The following is a 23060-nucleotide window of genomic DNA, read 5'->3' as shown; positions in this document are numbered from 1 at the left end:
TCTTTGAAGAAAAGCACTTTTATATAGGTAAAAGGCGACCCACTTGGTATGAGTAATACTTTACTACGCTACAGTTCTCGAATTTATAGGAGTTTCTCTTATTCACAGATTTAATCTTAATGCTGAATAAGTACTACTTTTCATGAAGAATATTATAGGACTAACCCTCCTAACTTCTAGTGTAATGTACTGATTATTACGAATGTGATAGAAATTGTATTAAAAGACAAAATAGGAAAAGAGGAGTGTCTTCTAAGCTTTTGGGCTTCTGCATGATAAATGTGCCATTTTGTGTACTTGTTATGATACCTTGTTATAGTTGGATGTTTCACCAAAATGCCTTCTTTCAGGTGCAAAGTTAAGAAAATTGAAGTCCAAGACCATGGGAGATACAGCAAAACCTTATTTTGTGAAGCGCACAAAAGACCGAGGAACTGTGGATGATGATGATTTCAGAAGGGGTCACCTCCAACAAGATTATTTAATAATGGATGATTATGCTAAAGGCCATATCAGTAAAATGGAAAAGGGCCTTCCAAAAAAAAAGATGGCACCAGGGAACTATGGGAATACCCCCAGAAAAGGACCATATACTGTTTCTAGCAATCCATATGCATTTAAAAACCCAATCTACAGTCAACCTGCTTGGGTAAATGACAACCACAAAGATCAAAGTAAGAGATGGCTATCTGATGAACTTACTGGTAATTCAGACAATTGGAGAGAATTCAAACCTGGACCTAGAATTCCTGTTATAAGCCGACCTAGGAAAGACTCCTTTCAAGAAACTGAAGATGGTTATAGGTGGCAAGATGCAAGAGGCTGCAGAACTGTAAGACGACTGTTTCATAAAGACCTAACAAGCCTTGAAACCATGTCAGAAATGGAAGCAGGAAGTCCTGGTAATGTGTTCCAATTCGTTAGGTTACAACCCCTAAGTTATCAGTGTCTTATTTTTATCCAAACGAGTTTAGTTATTTTTAGCAATTCAGTTTCAATTTTTCGTAGTTTCTGTTTTAAGAAGTGATCACTTATTTAATGTGATTAAGGATTTTTATCATGGTATTTGGGCAACTTCTACATATTTCATATATTGAACCCTTTTAAAGTTTGCTTTAGGCTGGGCACACCTGTAATCCTAGTACTCTGGGAGGCCCAGGCAGGTGGATTGTTTGAGCTCAGGAGTTTGAGACCCCGTCTCAAAAAAAAAAAATTTGCTTTGCCCCAAGGCTCATTTTATTTTAGTAAATATTTTCCACTGGTGTCTTTTTATAGAAGAGGGTGGTTATGTCCCCCGGAGACCTTATCATAATTGCTGAGTGATGTGTATATATTTTTAAAATTTTGATTGTAATTTTGTACTTGAATAATGTGTTCATAATATAAATTATAATATAAAGCTAAAAAATAGCTGATGTAAAAACAATATAGACTACATATATCTCCTGCCACAAGAGGAAGTATTTCAGTAGGTGTATCAATGTCCCTAGGATAACCTAAGATTTTTGTTTTTCCAAAGAGAGCATGGCAAACAAAGATTGAGAAACTTCTAAGTGCCCTCACATGCTTGGTTAATTACCTCAAAGTGATCCTTTATGTTTTTCAAAAAGGTAAAAAGTAGATTTTGTCCATGTAGCAATTTCTGTAAACAGGAATGATATTTTTATCTAATGGATAGTATTTACTGAAATTAAAGTCACAAATTGTATGGAAAAAATGAAACAGTGTTTAGTGTGAAAAGGAAAAGTACACTTGGAGAAATGGACTTGTAGTTTTATTGACTGAAAGCCTTTATTAGTGGCCATATAGAATGGGTTACAAGTTAGCTAGCACTCTTAAAATTTTTTGAATTTAAATTGCATTCGGGCAATATGTACACTTTGTAGATCTCCAGAGGCCTTTTTTCTTCATGTTATCTCACAATGGTCAGTTCATATATGTTACCTGTGAGACATTTGAGTTTGTGAACTATGCATGTAGAATACTTGAAAAAGATCATTTTTTAATCTTTAGGAGGTCTTATGGTAAAAATGAAAATCTCAAGCACTTGTTAATATTAAATAGAGGAAAATGTACTGTTTGATATTTTTAATAGGAAAATCAGGAGTAAATTCCAGTATCAAGTAGCAGAAACAGAATGAAATGTTACAAAGGAATTAAATAGTAGGGAGAGATAAAATTTCAGCCTTATAAATCTTTAAGCTAGAAATAACTTGAAGGAGTTAATCTGATGTAGCACTCTGTTGTGGTATCTCAAAGGTGGAATCACAATTTTACAAATTAGGCAGCTGCAGCTCCGAGAGGTTAAATTTATCCAGACCTGTTTGTGCACAGTTGTAGATTAGAAAGTGGAACTGAAATCAGGGATGCTGCTACTCTGGCCATTAACTCTGCCTCACTGGACCTGGAATCCTGACAGAAGGGAACTAAGATTTTGATTTGTTTTTCTTTTTTAAAAATTGTGTATATTTAAGTATTTCTGTATTACTGTGTCCAGGTGGGATGTGGACATTTAATTTAGTTACCAAAAGTTGGTCTTTTAGAAAAGAAGTTGATTTTGAAAAGCATTTTAAAAAGAAAGGTTTATAGGTGGGGCGTGGTGGCTCACACCTGTAATCCTAGCACTCCGGGAGGCTGAGGAGGGTGGATCGCTCAAGGTCAGGAGTTAGAGACCAGCCTGAGCAAGGGCGCGACCCCATCTCTACTAAAAATAGAAAGAAATTAATTTGCCAACTAAAAATATATGGAAAAAAATTAGGCCAGGCATGGTGGTACATGCCTGTAGTCCCAGCTACTCAGGAGGCTGGGGCAGGAGGATCACCTGAGCCCAGGAGTTTGAGGTTGTTATGAGCTAGGTTATTAGCTAGCTATTAATAGCTAGCTATTTGGTTTTAAAAACAACTATAAAGAAGTTGCTTTTAAGTATGTATGAACAGTAGAATCATTCACTGTCTTTATTGAAGGTAATCCAAAATCATGCATGTTTTCCCTATATGAAGTACAGATGTCTGATTTCAGTTATTAAATGAACTATTCAGTTTCTATCCCTTGAAAATCTTCATAAAAGAAGTATTAAACATGGGTATAACATTATTTACTGTAGAGAGAAATTTGGCTTAAAGTATAAACTTTGCACTACATTCAAAGGATCCTAAAAAGGACCTCATTAAACAATGTGAGAAGATACAATGAAAATTGTTAGAGTTACTTTTTAAAAAAATACAGTACTACCTTCTGCTTTTCAGTTCTATGTTACTACTACTACCTCATCACTCAAATGTCCTAGTTTGCCAATTTAATGTATTTGGGACAATGCCATTAATGTTCTTAGCTGGAAAACATCCACTCAAATACATGTGTCCTTTGTGAATGGAATAATGGACAATATGCAAATAAATATGTGACACTTGGAATGCTGAATATAGAGAATTCTTACTACAATAAATCTGAAATGGACCCAGGTAGTCTTCCTCTAACCAATCATGGGAAGTTTCCATCAGTACCCAGTTTTGCCTTCCAGGAGTCCTTCCAGTTAGATTTTATTTGATAGTTTTTACTGTGCAGGCCTGTGAAACTCAGAAGGTTATATTGCCTTGTGTGTTCTAGTCTATTCTAGATGTAAAAGAGTATGTTCCAAGAAGGGATGTTAGTAATTTCTTTTTAGTTTTTATATTGTTAGATAGAAGGCTGAATTTCAGAATTCCATCTATATTTTAATCTATATTTCAAATCACTCGAGTCCTTTGACTTATCCATGTATCCTTGGACAAGTTACTTATTCTCTCAGACCAGCATTGTCCCCATCTGTACAAGGGAACAATATTAGCATCCATGACAGGTTACTGTAGTGATTTAGCAAGGCAGTGCATGTAAAGTGCTTGCTTTACATCTGTTGCATAATACTCAGTATGGTAGCTGCTATTATAGTCGTCCAACAGAATTTCTGCAGCCATCCACTTCTCTGTATAAAAGCAATAGGAGTAAATTAAGTGAAAATGGACATATCAGTAGTAAAAGAAGTGCTTATCTCAAAAATTTATTCAGACCAAGAATATTGGCCTTAAAAGATTAATAATAATTTAATTGGGAGTAGGGCAGGTGTTAAAAAGGAAGTGTTAGATAGCCCAATTTTTTGTTTAAATGACTACTTACTTTTAGTATTTTATCTGTTCAGTCCATTTTGATTGAATTTTTAAAACTGTTTTTCCTGGCACTTCCTCAATTTTTAAAAAATTGTCACATATTATAGAAGCTGTTTGTAGAATTTAATTATATTCATCTAAGGTAGTTTGAACACAATGCTTGTTGCTTGTCCTTTAGAACTCTCAGTAAAAGGTTGTTTAAAAATTGGAGGTCTATACCTCCTTTTTTGACAGAATTGTTTTCAGTCAGCCAATTCATGGTAATTGCCATACTAGTAATGAGTTCTTCTGAAAACTTGACAGGGGAATTGCCTCATGGAGGGCATTTCAGTAGGTTTATATTTCCAAGGACGAATTTATTTTAATCGTATTTGTTACTAATAGCTTCATTTTTCAGAACTTGACAGAAGTTATCAAAACTATTTAAAACATTTTTTTTTGTAGTTCAATCCCACAGTCACTTTTTGACAGGTTGAAAATTTATAAGTTTAAAAAAAAGAACAGATTCATTTATTATAGAGATTATAAAACTAACAGCAGAGTTTATAAACAAATGTACCTAGAGAAAACTTTTATTTCAACTACCAGTTGTTTTTTTCTTTTGATATACACTCAGTGTGTAGGCCATTCAAAGAAGCTAAAATAAAAGATACAATGGGAAATAGTCCTCAGTAAATAAAATTTTGGCTTGGACTTCATATTAATGGAGGGATCCCATCATGTGTTATTGAAGGCTAAATTTGCAACTAAAGGATTAATTTTTTTACTCCAGATAAGGATGTAGTTGATTGCTGAGTTCTCCAGATGTACATTGTCCATTTTTGCCCTATAGGAGATTGTTCACTTATAAAAAAATGAAAGCAAATGTGTTTGGTTTTAATCAGAATAAAAAATGTACTATAGGTGTTCTAGAGTATATTAGATGTATGTACATTATGTATTATAATACATTAAGTATAGTAGAATTATAAATATGCTTGCCTTCTGAGGATAATTAAGTTTTCCAGAAAGATGATTTCTATGGATCATGCCTCCAGGTATTAATAATATGCTTACTGAATACAGTATTCAAACTTTTTGTCCATGGGAAAGCTACTTTTTCTTTTGCTTCAAGTTCAGATGTGATTTATTCTCTCACATGTTTTAATTAATATATGTGTAAGTTCTGTTTTTCACTCAGGAGTGGTATTATTCAATATTGCCAACAATATTTTTCCCCTAACTTAAGAAAACAAGAAGCAGAGGTCCAGACCTAGGAAGCCACGGAGGACCAGAAATGAGGAAAATGAGCAGGATGGAGACTTGGAAGGCCCTGTGATCGATGAGTCTGTGCTTTCAATGAAGGAGCTAATGGGCTTACAGCAGGCTGAGGAGCGATTGAAAAGAGACTGCATTGAAAGGCTAAAAAGGGTAACATCTTCGTATATACGTTTATTAAAATCCTTGATTTGGTTTAAACTATTATAGTAATTGGGAGTGCATGCTTTGATGAATAAAGTATCCTATTTTGATTATCAGTATTTAAGCACTAAAAATTAAATATGATATTTAGTGTTACTTTATAGAATTAAGAGCAGTTGCTATTTTACTTAAAACGACAATTAGGATAATGATAAAGGGAAACAATAAGTAACAATTTTGAAAGTAAAGGTAAAGCTGGGCATGTAGGCACAACTGTGGTCCCAGCTACCTGGGAGGTTGATACAGGAAGGTCACTTGAGCCCAGGGGTTTGAGGCTATGGTGTGCAAGATCATGCCTGTGAATAGCCACTGCACTCCAGCCTGGGCAACATAGTGAGACCCTGTGTCTAAAAATAAAAACTGAGGGGGGAAATAATTGGCTAATTATGTTTACCAGTATGTTTGGAGATACGTATCTTTATATGTATATACATACATACATATATGAATCTCTTCAAATTATAGCGACCACGGAACTACCCTACAGCAAAGTACACCTGCAAACTCTGTGATGTTTTAATTGAATCTGTTGCATTTGCCCATAAGCATATCAAAGAGAAGAGGCACAAGAAAAACATCAAGGTAGGTTTAATGTAACCCTAACAAATATGCTTACCCGTGAGTTATTACTTGTCATCTTTGTGGCTTTCTTCTTAAGGTTATGAAATTGATAACTTTACTACTTTATACTACTTTATTTATTGAATTTATTTCAGCCAAGATACTTTATACTGGTGAGATGTGTTTTGCTGGACAGTCTTAAGAATTTCCTTCAATATCAGGTTGCATAAAGTCATTGATAGGAGCTAGGTATATGTCCTTGTGCCTATAATAAGCAAATAATCAGTTTATCATTGCCGTTTTTCTTCTTTCCTTCCTTCTTCCCATTATCTTATCACTGATCCATATTAGATGCGTAAGAAAGGATGTATATGTTTAATAGGATGAAGACTAACACAGCTGAGATGAGAAGGGGGCTAAGAAAAAGATTCTAGAAAATTTTATAGGGTGTTGTCTCAGTGAATGGTAGAAGGTTTAAATTGTGTGTAAGTTGTTTTTAATCTCAACTTCTCATCTTAAAAGGAAAAGCAGGAGGAAGAATTGCTCACTACGTTACCCCCACCGGCACCCTCCCAGATAAATGCAATTGGCATTGCTATTGACAAAGTGGTACAGGAGTTTGGCTTGTGCAATGAGAACTTGCGACAGAGGTTAGAGATTAAACGTATCATGGAAAATGTGTTCCAACACAAGTTACCAGGTATTTTCTAGATTTTTCTGTTTAGCTACCTAAAATTACCTTATTCATTTTTCCTACCACTGTAATTTTCACCTAATACAATTATATTTGCCATGTTCTGAAGTTCTTGGTTTTTGTATTTTTGTTTTTTGTTTTTGTTGACTTCCCTCAGGGTAACAAAACTTTCACATGTATTGTCATTATATACCTGTTTTCATTATAAGTTTCATTGTGTGCATGGACTTTAAGTTGAATGTCTCTTTGGGACACTATGGGACTCTTGTGTATATATTTGTTTACTTGTTTACTTTCTCCCTGTCCAGTTGACACAATATTTTGAGTTAAAATCAAAAAAAGTATCTTGAAATTATTTTTCAGTTGTTTGTGTCAAAAAAGGTTTTATTTAACCATACTACCATCTAAAATGAGCTTAGAAAACTAATTTGTAAGTAATTTATAATGGGTCTTGTATATTATTGATCTTCCAGGTTATGTCTGTCTTCTACCTATTTTTAATTTTAGATCCTTGGCTTGTGGGAGGAATAGTATTTAGAGTATGTTACTTAACGAAAGTTTGAGGCCAGGTCTGGTAAATGCCTGACACAGCTGCTCTCAGTCCTTGACAGCAACAAACACACATACCTACCTGTTATTCTTGTGTAGGTAAATGATTGGAATAGGTTAATCATTCTTAATTCTTGCTGTGCATCATAATTGTCTGTGGAGCCAGGGACAACTACTTCTAGAAAATTACTACAAGTAATTCTGATCCATAGCTAGGGTTGGAATAATTTAACGTTATCATCTTATAAGCGTTAGAACTATTTGTTCTACTGAAAATTCATAGAGGCTGGGCGGGTTGGCTCACACCTGTAATCCCAGCACTTTGGGGAGGCCAAGATGGAAGGATTACTTGAGGCCAGGAGTTTGAGACCAGCCTGGACAAGATAGCAAGACCCTGCCTCTACAAAAATTTAAAAAATAGCTGGGCATGGGGATGCATGCCTGTAGTCCTATGTACTTGGGAAGCTGAAGTGAGACAATCACTTTAGCCCAGGAATTCTAGGTTACAATGAGCTATGGTTGCTCTGCTGTACCCCAGCCTGGGACATAGAATGAGACCCTGTCTCTCTTTTTTTTTTTTAAAGAAAGATCGTACTTATAATAATTGTAACATGTTTACTTTCATAACAATAAGGGGAGAGAAGCCACTCATTTCATTATAGTTATCTCCTGCAAAGTCAATTGTAATTTTGATGATTTTTGCTGTAGAATTTTGTATAGAATTAAATGTACTTTGTTATGAAAAACTATTAAAACCCAAATAAATCACTTGAATTAGCAGACCTCAAAAAAGAAAAAGCTCTGATGAGAAAGGATAATATTTTGGCACAACATTAGTAAAATATTGAAAATAAATGTCATAAATATAGGTGGTACAGATATACACATGCACCTTCCTCTGTAGAGTGAAGTAGCATTTTAAATTATATCAGTGATATTATAATTATTTTTCAAAAGTTTTTCTAAAGGGATCATTATGTCAGATGCTTTTTGTTCATAATATAATGAGTAATTCAAATTCAAAAATAACTTTATGTTGAAAGACTATTTTTGTTATTACTGTTTTGCTTAAACATGCTCCTTATAATAAATTATACTTGTTTCTGCCTTCCAAAAGGTAAAAAAAAATGTTTGCATTAGCTCTTGCATCAAGTTTATAAATGTAAAGCAAAGGCATCCTGTTTTACATTTAAAAAATCAGTTCAAGTACTGTTTTCTGCACAAAATGTGAGCATGATAATATAGAAATTTTACACATTTTATAACTAGCATGAAATGAATGGCTATTAAGCTAAACCACAGTTGATACAGTCTTCCCTATTAAATAAAATTAAGAGTGAAGAGCCACCTATTCCTGTCCTTTGTTTATGCCAGACCTAAACAAAATTTTGCTTTTGTGTGTTTTATTTATTTATTCATTCAAAGTGGCAGGCAGGCCAGTGAGCGGTGGGGACAGGCAAACAAGGTCGTGGAGCTGCAGCCCCACAGCCCAAGCTTCATTCCCGCTACACTGCCAGCTCCACGCCATAGCCAGGGCTGGGCTCCTGAGCCTGCCTGCCACTGTGCATAATTGTAATTGGCTCTGTTTCTGAAATAGCAGTGTTTTGTTATAACTTTTGAGATATTTTACTTTATTTGTGACTTTTATTTATTTATTTTTTTAGATTGTTCTCTAAGATTATATGGGTCATCCTGTAGCAGTTTGGGTTTCAAAAATTCAGATGTAAACATTGACCTTCAATTTCCAGCCACTGTAAGTAAAAAATGAAATGTTGGAATTTTCAGATTGGTATGGAAATTCTTTCAAATATGAACTGTATATGAATATATTTTAGATATTTGAAGATACTTCAACTGTAATGGTGGCAGTTTTCTTTCCAAAAGTTTCCATTTTTATGTCTTTTCTCTACCTATGGTTTCAGAGCATTTTTAAAAATTTTCATACTTATTTTACTCTATGGATCTTTTATGCTTCTAACACTTTTTTTTTTTTAATCATGTGAATCTAATGGGGGTATTTAGGTTCTGATAACTTAAAAAAACTAAAGTTTCTTAGTAAAGTCGACTTTCCAATGGCAGGAAAGGAATTCAGATTTTAAACAGTGTAGATAGGTAAACATTTACAACTTGAAAGCTTAATTAGCTCCTGAATTTTCTTTTTTTATATACTTACTTTGTTAAAGTAATTAAGCTTTTAAAAAGCCATAGCCTGGATTTCTGATTTAAACGTGATTCAAAAAGATGTTGATGAGTCAGAATTTTAAAACCGGTACATACCTATAGTTCCAGCTACTGTGGAGCTGAGACAGGAGGATCACTTGAGCCTGAGAGATTGAGGCTATAGTGCACTATGATCATGCTGGTGATTAACCACTGCACTCCAGTTTGGGCAGCATATTGAGACTCCATCTCTTTAAAAAAAAAAAAAAAAGGAAAGAAAGAAAAAAGAACTGGAAGGCACTTTATGGTCTATGTGCAGTCACATGAGTTGCTTTGCTTATTAAAAATCCAGATTCTGGGGTCCCAGCCCAAACTGTTCTACTTGACAACCTCTCTCATTCCTTGCCATATCTGACTGGTATAGATACCTGATCAGCCAACCAATATTTCTTAATATTCTTTTAACCTGACATTCTGATCAGTGATTTACCAGCCATAGCAGTTATCTTGATCTGGTATTCATTCATTTAGCAAATTTTTCCTAAATCCTTCGTGTGGTAGGCATTATACTGGATTTTAATGGACAAAACAGAAATGAGTTCCTCTTTCATGAAACTCATATCTAGTGAAGGAGATAAGTAATTACCAACATAATTAATTATAATGAGAGCTGTGCAGGGAAACAAGGTTCAGTGGTAGTAAACAACAAGGACTGTGCAGAGATACAAAAGTCATGAAGACCTCTTTGAAGAAAGGACATTTAATCTGAACTCCAAAAGATGAAAAGGCGCCTGGCAGGGGATTGGGGGAGCAGCATTTGCAAACACCTAAATCAATAAGGAGCTTGGTGTATTCGAGGAGCTCAAAGAAACGTTATATGGGTCAAAGGGAGGGACCAAGAATAAAAAGAGTATGAGATTATGATGGAGAGATAGGCTGGGGTCCCACATGCAGCATTGTATAGGCCATGGTAAAGAATTTTATCATGACCTAAGAACAGTAAGAAATCTTTAAGAGTTTTAAGGATACAGTTTATGATTTTATATGGTTCTCATTCCAGTGTGGAACAAGGATTCTAGGAAGGCAGTACTGGAGCTAGGACCAGTAAGCTGACTATTGCAGGAGTCTTAAAGAGTGAGAGGTGATATTGTTAGCAATTTAGTACACTTCTAGCTACCATGTTAAGATTTGCTTTGAGGAAATTACCTCAAGAAGTAGTTAATCAGTAGTTTACTGTGTAGTAGGTCTCTTTTGCCCATGCTCATTCTTGTTTGGTGCTCATCTGTCTGTCTTTGACTGACATGTGCACACAGCATAATGTTAATTTCTTCACTCTGGTTGCAATGTGCATTTCTAAGTTGGAAAGCAATTTGGGGAACTTCAGATGACTGTATTACATCAGTGAAACAAAAGTACTTAGGGATTATTTCATGTATTCATTGATTTATTTCCTAGATGTCTCAGCCAGATGTCCTCTTACTTGTTCAAGAATGTTTAAAGAACAGTGGTAAGGCCAAATTCCACATTTTAAAATTTTTCTTTTGTCTATAATTTGGATATATCTTATTTCCCAACCTTAAAAATATGAAGTCATATTTTTAAAATTATTTGTGGGTAATATCTAAAGCAAAAAACCAAAGCAAATACCCATGAATTATTAGCTAGTTGTAGTAGTTCTACTATGGAGAATAACCATTTCATAAGTAAGCTTTTAGCTTGATGATAAAGTTACTATTTATAACGGTTAAATGAGTCCTAGATGTGACTAAGAAATGGAAAATATGTAAAATTTATTCTTCAGTGTAAAATTGAAGGATAATCTGCTTTATTCCATAGTTAAAATTAATATTTTACAAATGATAAATAGGTACAAATATTAATACCCTGATTAATGGTAAATACCTTGATTAATGAATCTGCTGAGTTCCCATTTAGGTTTATCAGGTGTCCAGTATGATGTCCAACTTGGGGCTTTATACCTTTTTGTGCTTTACATAGGCCTCATCAAACTGGCTCATCCCTTGGATTAGTCAGTCTCATCCTTCTTGTTTTGGTTTAATAAAACATTTAAACATTTTTTTTTACTTCAAGCAATACATACTTTAACACTGAACATTTTAGCAGCTTTTGTAGCAATTTTGTTTTTTAATGTCTTATCCATATTTCTAATTATGTTATCCACAAAACATTTAAATGTTCTGATCCAGTGATACAGTCTTTCCTAATCAAACATTATCTTGCAAAATAAAGATTCTAAATTAATATGATTACTTGATTTTTTAATGTAATATTTTTTTCCTTTTCAAGTCATTTCAGATCTTTATTTAATAATGGTCTTTCAGAAGGCCAGATAAGTTACAACTGGTACTTATACTTTATCTGGTTCTGCTTTTAACCAAGGCTTTAATTAACCTACTTAATTTTTTTCTGCTTTCTTCAGACTCTTTTATTGATGTTGATGCAGACTTCCATGCTAGGGTGCCGGTGGTGGTGTGCAGAGAAAAGCAAAGGTCTGTTTCTTTAAGCTGCTTATTATTAACTATTGACTTGCCAAAAGCACAAGTACTTTACTAAATCCTAATGTCCAATTTCTAGAATTATATACTTTTTATATGCTTATCACACATACTTCCCACTAGCGTTTTCCCTATAGTTTTGGCATTTGACACAAGAGGGGCAAATCTTCTATTTTAAAAGAATAAAATTAATAGAAAAAGATGTACAAATGAAGCATTTTGACTCATATCAACTAGGTAAAAAACAACCTTATCAAGTGGTTACTTGCTCTGATCACATTTATTTGCCATAGTTTTTAGCAGCATTTGTGGCAGTGCTGTGTAATAATTAGTGTGAGTTCACCTGTGTATCTCTCCATCTGAGAGTATTACTATCACTAGTGTAAATGGGTGGTTTGTGGGCTATAATGATTCTTTATTAGGTAGATTCCTCCAACTCTTGGAAAAACGCTCTTACTATATTACAAAGGTTAATCATGTTCCCATTTGAAACATTTTATAATATTTTCCTTATTTGCATTTCCTCCCCAAAATAGTTTTTGGGTTTTTTTTAAAGTTTATTTATTTATTTTTGAGACATAGTCTTGCTTGGTTGCCCTGGCTAAAGTGCTGTGGCGTTAGCCTAGCTCACAGCAACCTCACACTCCTGGGCTAAAGCCATCCTTCTGCCTCAGCCTGCCAAGTAGCTAGGACTACAGGCATGCGCCACCATGCCTGGCTAATTTTTTTCTGTTTTTGGTAGAGACGAGGTCTTGCTCTTGCTCAGGCTGGTCTCGAACTCCTGAGCTCAAACGATCCACCCGCCTCGGCCTCCCAGAGTGCTAGGATTATAGGTGTGAGCCACCGTGCCCAGCCGCAAAATAGTTTTAATGTTTGACAACACAAGGTTGTAGCTCAGAAAAATAAAATTTACTCAGAAAATAGCTGCCATGTCTTTTTTTAAATCCAATTTCTTAAATGACCTGTAAAGGCTTAGTAAATTTTTTACTTTAAGCTTTTTTTTTTATTTTGAAGGTATTTATTATCAGTGTAAATTAGCTGTTCGTGTAAAAGATACCTGAGGCCTGTATAACACTTTTTTTCTTTCTCCTTTTCCTTCCCATTCTCACCCTCACCCCCACCAGTGATCTTGTTTGTAAAGTGAGTGCAGGAAATGAAAATGCTTGTCTGACAACGAAGCATTTAACTACCCTTGGAAAACTGGAACCAAAGCTGGTTCCTTTGGTGATTGCATTTAGGTATTGGGCAAAGGTAGGTTTGAGTTATTTAAATGCATGACTACATTATGCATGTATGCATAAGCAGCATGTTTTGATTTTTTACTCAGCTAATTTAATCTTAAGCATTTAGATGCATATTTATAGACATCAAAAGAGTAGGCATCTGAATATTGGAACAGAAACGTTAACACGTACAGAAGGGAAATTTAGTGTTTCTATTTTACTTTAACAATATTGGTCAAAAGATCAAAATCATTTATAATGCGTATTAAAAATCTGATTTGTGGTCGAATCCCACAGGGAATGGCCCAAGAATTTTCATTTTAACTAGTTTGCCAGGGTGATTCTTAGGCATAGGAAAGTTTGAGATAAAGCTTCTTATATCATTTCTAGTAACATACAGAGACTCCAAAAAAATGAAAGACACTATATCTGTTTTTGCTCATATTTCCATGATGTTTTAAATATAGTACCCCAATTGAAATGCTCTAATAAACAGTAGAGCATTTACTATTCCCCCAAAATATAAGGTCAAACCACAATTATCAAGTTGAGGTTCTGTGTATGTGCTTTATAGAGAAAAGTAAAAGCATTACTGATTCAGGTATAGAAGTAACAATAGATAGTTCCTGTTTCTGGGATCCAAGATGAACAGAGGATGCCCTATTCTTCACTAGGGGAATGATTAAAATTACAGTAGGCCTTCCTTTGAAAACTACCTTCTACTTCATCACAAAGTAGAACGTGCTTTTTCAGTTGTTATTAATATTTCCATTAGTGCTGATGAGTTTGCCCACATTCACTCCCCAAATGGCCTTTGTGACTAAAGCATGCATTTGTAAGGCTGTAGGTTAGGAAGTTCATGTGGCTTGTACTTGGAACTGAACCATCATTTTTACTTCATGAACATGTGTTTTAAGTAAGTGAATGGATTTACCTAGGGTATGAAAAGATGAAATAGCAAGTAATATTTTAGGGCCCTTCAGGAGTAAGTATACTTAGCAGGATTAAATATTTGAAATTGAAACTATCAATGAAAACCATAATATTTGGTTTCTGCAAAAGTATAAGGAAGTTGTATATTTGTCATCCTGCTGTTATATTCTGAGGAATCACTGTAAATCATGTAATACATGAGAATGAAGTTATAGGTTTTAGGCCAAATTGTGTAAATGTAAAGTTGGTGCAAAGGGAATACTTATCCTTTTTTCTCTGTTTGTAGCTTTGCAGTATAGATCGCCCTGAGGAAGGAGGTCTGCCACCTTATGTGTTTGCCCTGATGGCCATTTTTTTTCTGCAGCAGAGGAAAGAACCCCTTTTGCCTGTTTATCTAGGATCATGGGTATACAAATTTTTTTACTTATTTACTATTTTTTGCTTATACATATTTTGCTCATATATATGTATACATAAATTGCTTGTATATACTGATTTTATTACAGACCCACAATTAGATTTTGTGTAATTTCATAATCTAAACACCTAATAAGAACTGACATGGATTTAGTCTACTAGCGTAACTATTGATACCTTTCACTGCCAAAATATTAATGTGTTTGCTTTTAAGATACTGCCTCTGTAACCTGCTAGGGCTATTACTGGCTCTGTAGAGTGTAGAATCTCTTAATTTTTGAAACATATATGGTCCTGAAGGTTTCAGACAAGAAACTGTGACCCTATACAAAATTTATCGTTTGGTACATTCTTTCTTTGGGTACAGTTTTCTAAATTGATACATGAATTTACATACCACCTCAGACAGATTATAAGAAGCATTTGGTTCACTATAACTTACCTTCTATTTCTAGTCTCTTACTCTCTTATTTCTCTGTAAAACAACAACAAAAAAATAGAAGCGTTGAGATTGCTACCTATAGCACAGTATGCAGAACTTAATAGTTACCTATTGTCTGGGCACAGTGGCTCATGCCTAAAATCCCAGCTTTTGGGGAGGCTTAGGCCAGAGCATCACTTGGGCCCAGGAGTGCAAGATCAGCCTAGGCAATATGGCGAGACCCCATCTCTACAAAAACTAAGAAAAATTAGCTAGGCATGGTGATGCTGTAGTCTCAGCTACTTGGGAGGCTGAGGCAGGAGTATTGCTTGAGCCCAGGAGTTGAGGATACAGTGAGGTATGATCACACCACTGTACTTCAACCCCATCTCTTAAAAAAAAATCATTTCTTGAATAATATTTGAGTATTACCTTTAAGATGGATTACAATTTATTAATGTGACAACTTTCTTGATAAATTAATGTTGAGTTGATTTGTTTAAATAAATTTAAGAAGAACTCATCTAAAAGAGTCAAAATGATGTTATTTCCATCCTCTTGAAAACTTTATTTTTAATCCCTAGGTGTTACCTTGATAGGTTGTCACGTATACATTTATATTATAGAACGCCTCCCTCTGTGAAAAGCTTCCTTTGGCACACTGGATATTTTAAACTACTTTTCATCTTACTGCACACAGGTTTCTCTCATCATTTAAGTAGGGTATGTTCTAGAGCACCAGTTCTTAGTTATGGGTACATATAAAAAATAATTATAGGGAATTTTTTCTTTGTACTTAATAAATTGAGATTAAGCAGGGACTTTTATCTGCCAAGCCTTCAAAATAAAGACTGAAGTAGAATAAGCCATTTGTAAAGCTCTGTCCTGGCCCAAGGGATCACAGTATGCTGTGTATCCTAGTTGCCTAAAGTTGCCTAGTTGCCTAGAGTTGTATGCCTAGTTGCCTAGCTTTCTTTGCCTGTGGTACTGAAATGGAAGAATTTAGGACTGCGAGAGGGCCTAGGAGACTGCTCTCTTGCTGGAAAAAAGAGTGAGAGAACAGTCAGCTCTTAGTTGATAAATAACCCTTTCCACCAGACCCAAGTAGAAATCTGTGAAAGTCTTTGAAATTTTCCATTCATTTTAATCCAAGAGAGAGACGTTTAGGAGGGAACCAAACCATTTGTACTCCGGTACCTAAAAGAGCCTTGGAGCAAGTTGAATATATTGCCTTTTTTTTTTTTTTTTTTTTTTTTTTTTGTGCCCTTTGTTGCCCTGGCTAGAATGCCTTGGCATCAGCCTCGCTCACAGCAACCTCAAAACTCCTGGGCTCAAGTGATCCTCCTGCGTCAGCCTGCCGAGTAGCTGGGGCTACAGGCATGCGCCACCATGCTCGGTTAATTTTTTTTTATATAGAGAGAGATATTTTAGTTGTCCAACTAATTTCTTCCTATTTTTTAGTAGAGATGGGATCTCGCTTTTGCTCAGGCTGGTCTCAAACTCCTGAGCTCAAACGATCTGCCCGCCTCAGCCTCCCAGAGTGCTAGGATTACAGATGTGAGCCACCATGCCCAGCCTGAATATATTGCCTTGTTCACTACTGTCTTACTGAGTGAGATCTGCTTCTTCATGTGTCCTGATCCTGTCTCATTGTAGTGAGATTGCAGGGCAATAGGTGTTTGTCTTACAATGAGAGTCTCCTCAGGATATGCTTAAGAGTAGCATGATACCCTCTTCTGTCACCCGTATTATTACTTCCTGGACAGTAATAACCGGAAACTTTCTAAAACGACACTGAATTTGATTTTGATTATGTCATTTATTTATTCAGGATTTAATGACAGAAACAGGTATGTGTTGATCAAATACTGGATTGAATTCTGTGGATTAAAAAAGGTAAAGTCTGCTACCTGAACCAAAATGATCTGTAGTTTTCAGCATTTTAAACTTGTCAGGCATTGTTTTTGCTGGCTTCTGCCAGAGTCTTAGTCAAATATGTAAAGTAAATGAGGAGAAAGGAATTAATATTTATTCATTACCTTATTTTTGCAGAAAAACAAATGAGGCCCTCCTAATTATGTATATGGAAGTATCTAAACTGTTAAGTTTTTCAATATCTTTAAAGCATTGTGTATACTTGTCATTGCGCTTGTCCCTGAAGGAAATACAAAGATGAACAAGACTAAATTCTCTGTCCAAAAGTCTAGTGTAGTGTGCCTCTGTGCTCTGATCTGTCTTTTGAAAAATCTTTTAGCCATTCTGTCACGGCCTCCTCATATCTCTTCCATGTTGGAATCTATCCCCTCCAACCTTTATTCCCAATCAAAATTCACATTTTATTGTCATGATATCTTGATGTGAGTAAAGTTAATCACAGTCAAAGTTGTGAATGGTGAATAGGTTTAGATGTCTTTTTGGCATCTTTTACCTGGTACAATGTGTTACTGATTTCCTAGTAGATATTATTTGGAATCTGACTTATTTTGTATCATACAAACCAAATCCTTTTATACAAACCAAATCCTTACTAAACAGTTATTCATACTTTAGGGATGCCAGATAGTATAGTAGAAAAAAGAATGGTTTTAAAGTTTGACACCACTTATATCCTTGTGACCTTGGGCAAGTTGTTTAATTTCTGAGTGTCAGTGTCATTTTGAACCTTAAATGAGATAATGAATGTAAAGTTCCAGAAACGAGGTAGGAGAACAAATGTTAGTCCTTTTCTCCTTCAATAGAAAGTCAAGTTCCACTTATGGTGTGGAGGTGTGAATTCCTAACCAAGTGAGCCTTCTACCAATAACAACTATGAACTCTGGATAAAATACAAAAACAATAGCATGAATGTCCTGCAGACTGAACAAATGCAAACAGACTTTGGAGGGAAGTCAAAATTTGGATCAAATAACCAACACACAGAGTGAGTTTCCTGTTTTTCTGTGGCTCTACCCCTAAAGGCAACTCTGATAAAAACAAATAAAGGCCTCTTTCTGGCCAGAGGAACTAGGGCCACCAGAAAATAAGGGGAGGGGGGGACCAAAAGGAAAGTAACAGAGAAGTGGAACCTTTAATTCTGTATAAAAACTCAGCATGTCTCTGGCTGACTCCTGAACCAGTCTAGTTCTGCCTGAAAGCAGTGTGGAAATTGTCACTTCTGTCCTTACTACAAGAATAAAACTGAACAGAGTGAAAATCAAAAACTCTTTGTAGATCCATCAGCTAATTGAGGTCATGGGGCAAATCACTGTGCCTCAAATTGGAGACCAGGCTAATAAGGTAAAGCGTAGTTTGTTAGAACAGAAGCCTAGCAACAGAATCCTCCCACTGGAGCCGGTACCAGGATAGAAATATATTTAGGGTTGTTGACAAATTCCTAGAGCCTCAGTTTGGATAAGCTTGAGAGTTAAAAACTCCTCCCATTCTTAGGGCTTCCCCCAAATTTTATGAGTTTTTTCCTGTAGGAATACCACCAAGTTCTGAAGGTGAAGATCTGAGAAAAATCCCTAATGCTTCTGGCAGCATGGGAGGAAAGGTAGCCATTGAGAAGTACACCCTGAGCATTCTGTTCACCTTAACAACAGTCTGCCCTCGAAGGGAAGTAAGAGCCTAACATAGCCTAACTCCTAGCTCCACTAAAAGCCAAGTTTATTTGCCCCACTTCCTTTTACCCTGTTCATCATGTCCAGCTTTCAACCAAAAATTACACAGTAAGCTAAAAGGCAAAAAACAGTTTGAAGAGACAAAGCAAGTATCACAAGCAAATTCAGATATGGCAAGGATATTGAAGTTAGGGACCAGGAATTTAAAATGACTATGATTAATATCCTTGAGGATCTAATGGAAAAAATATGGATGACATGTAAGAACAGCTGGGTAATACTAATACAAACTGAGAGGCAGAAACCCTAAAAAACAACTAAAAATAAACACTAGAAATCAAAAACACTGTAACAGAAATGAAGAATGCCTTTAATAGGCTCACCAGTAGACTAGACACAGCCAGGAAAAATCAGTGAGTTTGAAGTTATAGCAATAGAAAATGCCCAAACTGAAAAGTAAAGACGAAAAGGGAGTGGAATAGAAAAGAAACAGGATATCTCAGAACTGGGTCACCTACTCAAGGTTGTAACATGTGTAATGGGAATACCAGAAGGAGAAGAAAGAGAAAACAGAAGAATTATTTGAAGTAATGACTGAGAATTTCCCAAAATTAGTGACAGACTCCTAAACCACACACATGTGGGGCAGACTGAAAATAGGAGCTAAGGTATAAAGAGTCTGACATCTGAGCCACTACCTAACTGGAGATGTGACAGTCTGCAATTTGTCAAACCAATTTAATTATCTGCCCAAACAAAATGTCAACACTTTTTGAAGTAACACGAAGGACTCAGAATTTTTACAGTACAATATAATATTTATAATGTCTAGAATAGAATCCAAAATTACTAAGTATCCAAAGAGCCAAGAAAATGGACCTACTCTGAAAGAAAAAGAAAATCAGCAGATGCCAACCCCAAGGTGACTCAGATGTAGGAACGATCAAAGACTTTAAAGCAGTTATTGTAACTGTGCTCCATAAGATAAAGGAAATAATACACTTGCAATAAATGAAGATATGGAATATCAGCCAGAGAAATAGAAAATATAGAAAGAACCAAATGGAAATTTTATCTGAGTGGACAAACAGAAAACAAATGCCAAAATGTTAGACCTAAAACCAATGATATCAATAATTATTTTAAATATTGATGGACTAAGTACCCACATTAAAATGCATAGATTATCAGAATGAATAAACAAAAGTAAGACTAACTATATTTTGTCCTGAAGAAATACAATTAAAATGTAGGTTGAAAGTAAATGGATGAAAAAAATAATACCTATAAATTATAACCAATGAATGTGAACAGGCTGCATTAATATCACATTAAAAGGGAAAAAAGATACATTTCATCATAAGGTCAATTTATCAGGAAGACAAAACATTCATAAATGTTTGCACCTATTATACAATGGCACCAAAATACATGAAGCAAAAATTGCTGGAATCAATTCCACAATTAGAGTAGATTTTAACACCCCTCTCAGCAATTGATGCCTGTGTCTACCAGATGCCCTATGTCTATACTGATTTCCTTTAGCTAACACAGATTAATATTAGGAATTAAAGAAGGGTTATCACTCCAGATCTTATATATAAATGGATAAAAAAGAATATTCTAAATAACTTTATGCCAATAAATTTGAAAACCTATATAAAATGGGCGTATTCCTTATTATAAGACTAAATACTAAAAGATTATTCAAGGGAAAATAACCTGAATAGTCCTGAATCTACTAAAGTTGAATTTATGATTAAAAACTGTCCTAGAAAAACTCCAAGCCTAAATGTTTCACTGGTGAATTCTGTCATACATTTAAGTAAGAAATGATGCCAACTATACACAAACTCTTTTGGAAAATAGAATAGGAGAAATTGGAGGCTGGAATTGCCCTGATACCAAAACCAGACAAAGATAGAAAAGGTATATACCAATCAATATACCTCATGAGCATGGACACTACAACTCAGCAAAATATTAACAACTCAACTCAAAAACAGACAAAAAGGATATATTATAACCAAGTGGGACTTCTTCCAGGAATATAAGATTGATTTAGCGTTTGAAAATAAATATAATTTCCAATCTTAACAGTACAAAGGAGAAAAGCCATGTGATTATTAATAGTTATGGGGAGAGAAACTGGACAATTCAACACACTCTCATAATAAAAACTCTAAACCAGGAATAGAAGAAAAAACTAGGCATTTGTGAAAAACATCTACAACTAACATACTTAATGGAGGAATATTGAGTATTTTCCTATACCATTGAGAAGAGAAAAAAGAATGTCCTCCCCTTCCTCATTCCTATTTAGCATTTCCAGCAAGTCCTGGCCATTGCAATAAAGAAAGAAAAAGGCATAAAAATCTAAAAGAAGTAAACATTTCTCTATTTGCAGAGGACATTTTTTTTACATATAAAATTCTCAGAAAGCCGGGCGCGGTGGCTCACGCCTGTAATCCTAGCTCTCTGGGAGGCTGAGGCGGGCGGATTGCTCGAGGTCAGGAGTTCGAAACCAGCCTGAGCAAGAGCGAGACCCCGTCTCTATTATAAATACAAAGAAATTAATTGGCCAACTAATATATATAGAAAAAATTAGCCGGGCATGGTGGCGCATGCCTGTAATCCCAGCTACTTGGGGAGGCTGAGGCAGGAGGGATCGCTTGAGCCCAGGAGTTTGAGGTTGCTGTGAGCTAGGCTGACGCCATGGCACTCACTCTAGCCTGGGCAACAAAGCGAGACTCTGTCTCAAAAAAAAAAAAAAAAAATTCTCAGAAAAATATTAAACAGCCCTAGAACTAATAAGTGCGGTAAGATTATAGATGCAAAATTAATATACAGAAATCGATTCTGTACTTTTGTGTACTAATAGCAACCAATTTGAAAATACTTTTAAAACTCCACTAATAGTGCCAGACAACAGACAATATTTAAGAATAAATTTAACAAAAGATGTGCAAGACTTTTTTTTTTTTTTTTTTTGAGACAGAGTCTCTCCTGTTGCCAGGGCAAGAGTGCCATGGTGTCAGCCTAGCTCACAGCAACCTAAACTCCTGGGCTGAAGCAATCCTTCTGCCTCAGCCTCCTGAGTAGCTGGGACTACAGCATATCACCATGCCCAGCTAATTTTTTCTAAATATTTTTAGTTGTCCAGATAATTTCTATTTTTAGTAGAGACAGGGTCTCACTCTCACTCTGGCTGGTCTTGAACTCTTGACTTTTAGTGATCCTCCCGCCTCAGCCTCCCAGAGTGCTAGGATTACAGGCATGAGCCACCACACCCGGCCAATGTGCAAGACTTCTAAACTGAAAATTGTAGAACATTGCTGAGAAAATGAAGAGATAAATAAATGTAGAGCTATACTAAATGTTTATGGATTAGAAGATTCAGTAGATTGTAGTCAGTTGGTTTTTGATAAAAGTGCCCGCACAGTTCACTAGGGGAAAGAAGACTTTCCAACAAATGATGCAAGGAAAACTAGATGTCCCTAATGAAAAAATAAAAAAAATTAGTATTAAATATTTACCTCACAAAATACCCTACAATTAACTCAAAATGTTGAAAACTATAAAACTCTCAGGAGAAAATCTTTGCAGCAAGGGTTTCTTAGAATACTAAAAACACATCATATCAATAAAGAAAAATATTGATGAATTAAACTTCATTCAACCTCAAAACTATTCCTTTTTACAGGAGCTATTCCTTTTTACAAGAGCCTGAGGCCTCTTTAAAAAAACATTGTTAACAAAGAAACAAGCTATCAAATTGAAGAAAATATTGAATATATATATCCAACCAAGAAAGTCACTACACTTAGTATTTTCTGAGGTGTTTTCTGTGGAAGAGTAATTCAGTCAATCAGCAAATCTTTACTGAGCATTTGCCTTGGCCAGGCAGTATTCTGGGTGCTAGGATTAGAGTGGTGAACAAAACAATCTTTGCCTTAGAATTTATACAGTCAGTTGGGACAAGAGACTAAGAAATACATAGCAGAAAGATAGAGACTGAAAAGTAGGGAGCTAAGGAGAAGATATTTGAGCAGAGCTGAGTAAAGCAAGGGAGAGTGAGTAGATGCTAGGGGAATAGCATTCCAAGCAGAGGAAATAGCAAATGTCATTTCTGAGCAAGAAGGATGGAAGAAGGGTCAGAGAAGTAGCGAAAGGCCAGATTATGTAGGCCCTGGAAAGGATGTGAATTTCATCTTGAGTAAAAAGGAAACCACTACTAGCACGAAAGCAACATGATGTCTTATGTTCTAAACCAATGAGGTAGTCCATTCAGTATAGAAACACATTTAGGAAATGTGATACCGTATCCACATTTTACCCCATGTTTATTTTGTTCATTATCCTGCTTAAAGGCTATGGTAAATCC

General features: G+C 35.3%; 1 protein-coding gene across 4 annotated transcripts in view; it reads left to right on the top strand.

Moving 5' to 3' along the window:
* Nucleotides 1-23060, top strand: part of TUT7 (terminal uridylyl transferase 7) — a 64178-nt gene that overhangs the window by 911 nt on the left and 40207 nt on the right. For all 4 annotated transcript variants that reach the window (XM_076008525.1, XM_012736691.3, XM_076008523.1 and 1 more), the window contains exons 2-10: nucleotides 351-902; nucleotides 5371-5552; nucleotides 6069-6185; nucleotides 6687-6864; nucleotides 9072-9160; nucleotides 11023-11074; nucleotides 12008-12077; nucleotides 13208-13334; nucleotides 14526-14645. In XM_076008525.1, the coding sequence (XP_075864640.1) occupies nucleotides 383-902; nucleotides 5371-5552; nucleotides 6069-6185; nucleotides 6687-6864; nucleotides 9072-9160; nucleotides 11023-11074; nucleotides 12008-12077; nucleotides 13208-13334; nucleotides 14526-14645 (1455 nt within the window). In that variant the 5' untranslated portion in view covers nucleotides 351-382. The remainder of the gene's footprint in view (nucleotides 1-350; nucleotides 903-5370; nucleotides 5553-6068; nucleotides 6186-6686; nucleotides 6865-9071; nucleotides 9161-11022; nucleotides 11075-12007; nucleotides 12078-13207; nucleotides 13335-14525; nucleotides 14646-23060) is intronic.

The sequence above is a fragment of the Microcebus murinus genome, chromosome 12 (genome assembly GCF_040939455.1).
Source record: "Microcebus murinus isolate Inina chromosome 12, M.murinus_Inina_mat1.0, whole genome shotgun sequence".
Classification (NCBI taxonomy): Eukaryota; Metazoa; Chordata; class Mammalia; order Primates; family Cheirogaleidae; genus Microcebus; species Microcebus murinus.
The sequence above is the reverse complement of the archived record's forward strand: the minus strand, read 5'-3'. Positions and strand labels throughout refer to the sequence as shown.